A 7,414-nucleotide genomic window follows, 5' to 3' on the forward strand; every position below is an offset into this window, starting at 1 on the left:
TGTGGTGAGCATTTGGTAATGTGTATAATTATCAAGTCACTGTGTATGCTTAAAAACTTTTTAAATTTAAAAATTGTGGTAAAACACATAACATTTACCATCTTAACCATTTTTAAGCATACAGCTCCCTGATTTCCCCTCCCCTAACCCATGGCAACCACCATTCTACTTTCTGTTTCTATGAATTTGACTACTCTAGGGATCTTGGATAAGTGAAATCATACAGTATTTGTCTTTTGTAACTGGCTTATTTCACTTACATAATGTCCTCAAGGTCCAACCATGTCGTAGTATATCAGGATTTCCTTCCTTTTTAAGGCTGAACAATATTCCATTGTATGCATATACCACATTTGTTTACCCCTTCAACCACCAATGGACATTTGGGTTGCCTCTACTTTTTGGCTATTGTGAATAATACTGCTATGAACATGGGTTGCAAACATTGTTTTTAAACCCTGCTTTTAAGTCTTTTGGACATATATACAGAAGTGGTGTTGGATCATACGGTAGTTCTACTTATAATTTTTTGAGGAATTGTCATGCTGTTTTCCATAATGGCTCCATCATTTTACATTCTCCCTCACAGTGCACAAGGGTTCCAATTTCTTCACACCCTTGCCTACATTTGTTATTTTCTGTGTGGTTTTTTTTTTGAATAGCAGTCTTTCTAATGAGTGTGAGGTGATATTGTGGTTTTGATTTGCATTTCCCTAATGATTAGTTATGTTGAGCACCTTTTAATATGCATGACATGGGGAGCACTCTGAACTCTGAATATGCATATCAGCCATTTGTATATAGTCTTTGGAGAAATGTCTATTCAAGTTCTTTATCCATTTTTTAATTGGGTTATTTTTTATTTTAGTTGATGAGTTGTAGGAGTTCTTTATATATTCTGGATATTAACCCCTTCTCAGATATATGACTTGAAAGCATTTTCTTCCATACATAGATAGCCCTTTCACTCTGTCGTCTGTGTCCTTTTTTTTTATGCACAGGAGGTTTTAATTTTTAGGTAGTCCAATTTATCTAGTTTTTCTTTTGTTGCCTGTATTTTTGTGTCATATCCAAGAAATTATTGCCAATTCCAATGTCATCAAGAATTCCCCCTAACTTTTCTTCTAAAAATTTTATACTTGTAGGCCTTACATTTATGTCATGCATACATTTTGAGTTAATTTTTGTGTATGGTAGAAGGTAAGGGCTAATTTCATTCTTGTGCTTGTGAACATCCAGTTTTCCCAATGCCATCTGTTGAAAAGAGTGTCCTTTTCCCACAATCCTGTGAGACACACATTAACTAACTAGATTACAGAATTTATATACAGTTCTTTTAGCCTTTAACCTTACACGGTCCAGTCAATATAATATTTTCCAAAGCTACTTAGGTTTTTTTTCTTTCCTTTTCCACCCCTTTCGGTATGGTTTTTTTCTTCATTTGTAATGGAACTAGGATCATTTGTTAGTGTTTGTGTTCCCCCTCTCCCACATTCTATCCATCTGTTTTTCTCTTCTGACCTCACATATTATATTTGCCCCCCTTCCTTTTTGTCATAAAAACCCCTTGCTTTCACCCTACAGGAAGGGCACTTTTGGGTATCTCCCTGAATCTGTGCTCCCCAAATTGCAATTCTGAGACCCCACATAAAAGGCCTTGGTTCTCTTCTGGATTGACAAGAGAAATGAAAAAAGGTCAGTGTGACTGAGGCAGAGACAGAGGAGGCTGGGGACATCAGCAAGTGCAAGACCTTGGCCTCCAGGTAACATGGAGGATTCAGGTTTGTGTTTGCAAAAGAAAACCTCATTCACAGCGGCTCCAACAGTGAGGGAACTGCTTCCTCTGACAGAGCAAGTGTCAGCTGCAGGACTGGTTAATTCAGGAACTAAATCAAGTTCCCCAGGACCCAGCTTCTTTCTATATTTCTGCTCTACCCTGCTCTATCAGCAAGCTGGCTTTTCCTTAGGCTCTTTCCTCCTGTGGTTACAAGTGGCTGCCACAGTTCTACACATCATTTTCAGCCTAAAAATGTCCAAAAGAGGAGAGACTTGTTCCTTTTTTTCTTTTTCTTTTTTTTTTTTTAGGATGAAAAACCCTTCCTAGAAGCCCCTTGACCCTCAGACCTGACCTCCCCTCTCCTTAGGCAGAGCTAGGTCAAACATCCATCCTTAAGGAGATCAGGAAGTCACCCAGGAGAACAAAATTGGGCCAATTAGGATTTCTCCTGAGTAATGCAGGAGAAGGATGCACACCAGACAGGATGTGAGGCTTTGCCAGTCCAGCCCACCACCTCCCCTTGTGACCCCAGGTGGTGTCTCCTGACTCTGGCATCCACACCAGAGGGAGGGGCTCCTGGAGATGCTGGGAGCGCCCACAGACTGCCCCAGGTGTCCCTTTGTTGGTGGGCAGCTGTATCTAGGGAGGTTTCTCCCTGTGCACTAAGTGAAACCTCAACTGGATTGGGGAGGGTTCTTGACTCTGAGAAGGAATTCTCAAACAGGTCAAACCAGTGTAGGTAAGGAAGGAATTCATTAAAGCAAGAGTACTAGTGAATGGCAGCAGCCATTCAGGCAGAAGAGAGCAAGGAAGAGCAGAGGGAGGAAAGGGAAGATCACTGAATTCTTGCTGGGCATAGGGCAAATTCCTTGCCAACTCCTGAAGCCAGAGTAAGCCAGCATTCAGTGTCTGCTTCAAATCTAAGCCCCTACCACCCCAGGATTTGGGGGAGCTGCAAAGCACTGGATAGAGTGATATTATGTTCTGAGATTTTTCAGGCAGGCTACTAAAGAGCATGATGGTACAGCTGCAGTCCTGTCCAGGTCACCCAGGCAACAGGAACTTGCCAGCCCAAATCAGAGATGTAGCCCTTCCCTAATTGTCTGAAGTAGAACAGAGACAGAGTGAAGACTTGTGCTTAAGTTTAGAAAATTGAATGAAATAGCAAAGTAACAAAGATGCTTACCACTGGAAGAGCACAGAGACAAAATGCAGTAAGTTGAGCGGTAAGAAGGCTTTATTTAAGGCAAAGTACACACTCCAAGAAAGAGAGTGTGGGCAGCCTCAGAGAAAAAATATGCTTAGAGGCTTAGGATTCTGTCTTTTAAGGCTTTCAAGAATAGGACAGGAGTAGGGGTGGGGGTGAAGGCTTGACATGGTCTCATGATTCATGATGTCCATCTCCAGTGAGAGACATGTCATGATCCATAATCCGTCCTCTAGATATTCTGTAAGGTAAATTTACAGGGAATTTATTAATCCTGTTCTTCTCCAAGATAAGTGTTTACCCTCAAGCAGTGGGGACATATCATTTAGGACTGCTTGCCTTGCCCTAAGATAGGGTAGGTTATTGGCTGGTTACCATAAAATGTTAGGAATCTTATCTCCTAACTCCCTGGTTTTTAAAATGGAATCTTAGCCTTATGAAGGGAGTCCCTTCTGTTCCTACTATACTATTGACATCTCTGCATTTTTTTCATCACAAGCTGGAAAAACTATTCATGATGCTTGCCCTATGTCCCTGCCTTACCTCATCTTCAAAGACCTCTTTGCCTGGAGGGACCCACCTTGGCCCTTTTTGCAGTCTACCTGAGGCCTTCTTTTGGGGACAGTCGGCAACAAGGAACCAAGCCTGTAACTGAGCTTGGCCCTGGGGTGAAGGTGTGAGAGCTAAGGGTGAGGAAGGAGACCTGCTGCCCCTTTGGGAGAGCTCTCAGGCTGGAGAATGGAAAAACCCGAGCAGATCTAGAGTGGGAGGGCGGGAAAGGGGGAGAGAAACACGACCACACCGCCCCCTGCGGGAAGGCCGTGGACGACCTCCCAGGAAGCCGACTGAGTCGCTTTTCCTCGCCAAGGTCTCCCCTGGGAAGCGCCCTGTGTAATCAATATTTGCAATTGAAGCAGCGCCAACTGTAATTGTACTCATCCAGAAGAAAATAAGATCATTATAGGTGGAAGTAATAACGTATGCAAAGCGGTGCTGGTGGCGAAGGGGCGTCACCAGCCGAGGGGTTCTGATGAATGGGCCGCCAGCGCTGGGCGTTATCCTGTGGCAACTCTGAGTCACCCATCAGCAGGGCGTGCCCAGGGCTGGTGTCCCGTGCTTGGGCACGTGCTGGGTGCTAGGAGGGAATTAAGTTTCCGCAAAGCAAAGTCCAACTATGGGAACCTACTCGACGGAATGGCCGGCAGCAGTAGCGCTCCTGCGCACACTGTCCAGTACGCGCCGCAGGCCCCTCCCCAGGGGGCGTGTCGCGGACAGGGCCCCTCCTGCCGGCCGCGGGGCTCATTTACGAGCCAGCGTACAGGGCCGGGTCTTCCGGGCGCGTCCTCGGACTGACTCACCGCCGGGTGGGGCCGGTACACAAACAGCCCGCGGGCGGGGATGAGGGGTGGGGCAGAAAGGGGCAGGAAGTCCCGCCCCCTACGACTTTGCGTCGTCCCGGAGAGCTACGGCCCCCTGAGGGCTTCGCGGTGCCCTGGCCAGACGCAGCCTCCCGGCGCAGCTCTTGAGGACAAGGTCCCGAGGCTCTCGCCCTTGGAGTCTCTCGCCTCCCTGTCCAGAACGGAGCGCCTCAAGGATCTGGGAACCGAGCATCCCCTACTAGGAGAGTCCGGGTTCCTGGAGCTGGGGGATAGGACAGAATGGAGGGCAGAGGTGTCTTCTGAACTGAGCGGGGAGCGGCATGTACCTAGTTCAACTTCGGATAAGGCGGCGTCTGGATACGAGATTGAAACCATGGGAAGCCAGTTCTGGGACAGTCAGACTGAATTTCCTTATTTGGAATGCGAGGCCTCTGATGTCGGGGCTAGGTTCTGGATACAGGGGCTCTGCTCTAGGCGAGGGGACTCTGGGTAACGGGAACTCTGGGCCCAGCTTGGGGGGGAGGCATGAAGTACACACACAGGGTAGGATCATGTGCTTTAATGAGGCGGCAGGCCAAGGGCCTCCCAGAGCTCAGGGCCTGGAGGAGAGTCACATATGTCTCCCTTCTGCTATTTCAGGAGGCCGAATTTTTTCCCAAAACCAGAGAAAGTCTCGGAGGCCTGGTTAGCAGTCTTGTCAATGGTTTCCTGGGTAGACTTGGCCACCTGGTCCATGGCTGGGAAGGAAAGGGGAGGGCAGATGAGAGCTGGGCCCTGGGGAACCAGAGCCTTGCAGGATTAGCCTGGCTGGGTCTCCATTTCCAAGAAGCAGTGTGGGAAGAGGGGCTGCAGAGGAGAGGGGTGTCTGGGCAAGGCCTTGGGTAGTGTGCTAGGGCTGCCCACCCTCCTTCCCTCCTGCCCACAGTCCCACCAGACCTTTCTGTCCTGCATCTGTGGCCTGATCCACCACTTGCTGAACTGCTGTTCCAGCTGCAGTCACTGGAACAGAGAGATGTGGCCTTTAGTCCCTATTGAGACACTGCTGACCACAAGGGCCCCCCCATTGCCACACACACACCCCATTCTGTTCTACAGCCCAAGGGATGAATGCCATTGAGGCAAAGTCCCATGACCAAGGCCACCCAGCCAGTAAGGGGTGTTCTTGTTTATTTATAACTCTGAGCCCCTCCCCTCTGACCTGCTTCCCTTCCCATCTCCAGGATTGCTTAGAAAATGCATGACAGAGGAAGGAAGGCAGGGCAGGTCCAGGCTAGAGCTGGCATCCGGGCTGTGACTGCTGATGGGAATAGCCCAGGAATAGCCCCGCCCCCTTGAACAACTTCTTTCCCAGAAGCCCGAGCCTTTAGAGCCCCTTGAGTGTGCTAGGGCCTCAACTTTTGCAAGACCCCGTCTGCCTGCTCTTTCCTTTGCCTTGTCCCAGAGGGCACGCAGCAGTGATGCCAGTGCCTCCTGGGCAGGCAGCTTAAGGCATTAAGAAATGACATGCAGAAAGAAAGTGACACTCCAAGGTCAGGGCACCTCCTCTGGACCAGAGGTTGTGCTGAAATTTATCTGGGTTTTCAGGATTACCAGGGCCTCAGGTGGGTCCCACCTGCTGTATAGCAGACAGGTGGCTCCAGCCTCTAGAGATCTGACTCATCCTTGCTGCTGAACAGCAAAGGGCATGCCTTACACAGACTCCTGGCCAGAGGGGGTAGGAAGGTTTGGTATGCCCTGGGTCTGCTGCTCACAGAGGCCCCTGGTGTCCTTGTCCAATGCTATATTGGACCACAGTCAGGACCATAGAAAAGGTGGCTTTGCACCCAGCTTACAGTTGGGGAAAGTGAGGCCCAAAAGGAAGGGTCCTGAGGTTTGCTGGTAGCATTTTAGTCTCAGGGGAGCAACTGTGGGCTTTCCCTGGGGTGCTGGTGAAGGAGGGGGTGGTTTGTGTGTTGTCTGTGGACTGGGCTGTGTGCAGGACAGAGTGGGAGTTGGAAGTCCAAAGGGAGGCTGAACCAGGGCTGGAAGAGCCCTGCCTGTGGACCCAGGGGTCTCCTCACATCCTCCCACCCCCATACACGGCCACTGCCCAGCCCCCTGTGTAATCTCAGGCCTAAGGAGAAAACTGCAGGTGGAGAAGGCTGGGGTCCTGCCCTGCTGGGGTGAGGGTGGGAAGGTCTCCTGGATGAGTACCTAAAAGTAAGAAAACGATAATTTTTCGGGGGACAGGGGTGGGACGTTCAAAACAAAATCCAGTGAGGGTCTGGGGCCGCCTCCCACATCCCAACCAGTGTTCCACCGGAACTCCATGGGGCAAAGGTCGATCTCGGGGTGGCGGGACGGTCTCCGCGGACCTTCACTCTCCCGGATCCGGGTGGGGCTGCTCCCGCTCGAGCAGCCTCCTCAGATTGATTCCCTCAGTACCCAAAGCGCAGCTCTGGGAGGCTCGGTAACCGCCTCTCCCCACCGCCCTCAGGTATCACCCCCAACCCCGGGCCGGTCGGGTGGGCATCCTGCCGGGTCCCTGCATCTCAGAAAAGGACGCTCCCAGCTCCAGCCACTCGCCGACTTCGGGCAGCGCAGACCCCGCTACTTCTGCACCCGTGTGTCCAGCTGGATGCCCCAGTCGCGCGCTGTCCTCACCCGTTTCCTGGGCCGCCCCCTCCACTTGCTGCTTCAGATCCTGCAAGCCCTTGCTGGCCATGGCTGCGGTGGGGTCTGCGAGATCGCCAAGGGTAGCCGCAACGACGTTGGATCCCGCTCACAGCATAGCCACCCGAGCGGCAGCTCTGGTTTTTAAGGCGCCCCAGGGCTGGCCCGCCCCTCGGGGGGCGGGGGTAGAGGGGGGCGCGGGGCGGGTCCCAGCAGACAGGCTCTGGGTTGAGGCCCGGCCCTGCTCCAAGCTCTGCGGGACCAAGAGCACATGCTGGCCTCTGGGGACTAGAGGTGGAACGGTGGGAAGGCTGTCGTTCTGACTAGGGTCTGAAGAGGTGCTTGGGACCGCAGAGGGGTTGGGTCGGGGGTTCAGAGAACGGCTGAGAGCAGAGGGCG

General features: G+C 51.0%; 1 protein-coding gene across 1 annotated transcript; it reads right to left on the reverse strand.

Annotated features, from left to right (window-relative positions):
* Positions 1-4,907: 4,907 nt before the first annotated feature.
* ADIRF (adipogenesis regulatory factor) lies at positions 4,908-7,182 on the reverse strand. The gene is made up of 3 exons (XM_036926582.1): positions 7,007-7,182; positions 5,300-5,362; positions 4,908-5,100 (listed from the first exon to the last, which is right to left on the reverse strand). Exons 1-3 carry the CDS (start codon positions 7,065-7,067, stop codon positions 4,994-4,996), a joined length of 231 nt encoding a protein of 76 aa, XP_036782477.1. The 5' UTR covers positions 7,068-7,182; the 3' UTR covers positions 4,908-4,993.
* Positions 7,183-7,414: the final 232 nt, after the last annotated feature.

Source organism: Manis pentadactyla, chromosome 8 (genome assembly GCF_030020395.1).
Source record: "Manis pentadactyla isolate mManPen7 chromosome 8, mManPen7.hap1, whole genome shotgun sequence".
NCBI classification, from domain to species: domain Eukaryota; kingdom Metazoa; phylum Chordata; class Mammalia; order Pholidota; family Manidae; genus Manis; species Manis pentadactyla.

Bases quoted from the DNA above. Each gene is read 5' to 3' on its own strand.
- ADIRF (XM_036926582.1), bottom strand. From the start codon at position 7,067: ATGGCCAGCAAGGGCTTGCAGGATCTGAAGCAGCAAGTGGAGGGGGCG. The intron at 5,363-7,006 runs GTGAGGACAGCG...TCTCTGTTCCAG, and splicing joins GGGGGCGGCCCAGGAAACGG to TGACTGCAGCTGGAACAGCA. The intron at 5,101-5,299 runs GTCTGGTGGGAC...TTTCCTTCCCAG, and splicing joins CACAGATGCAGGACAGAAAG to CCATGGACCAGGTGGCCAAG.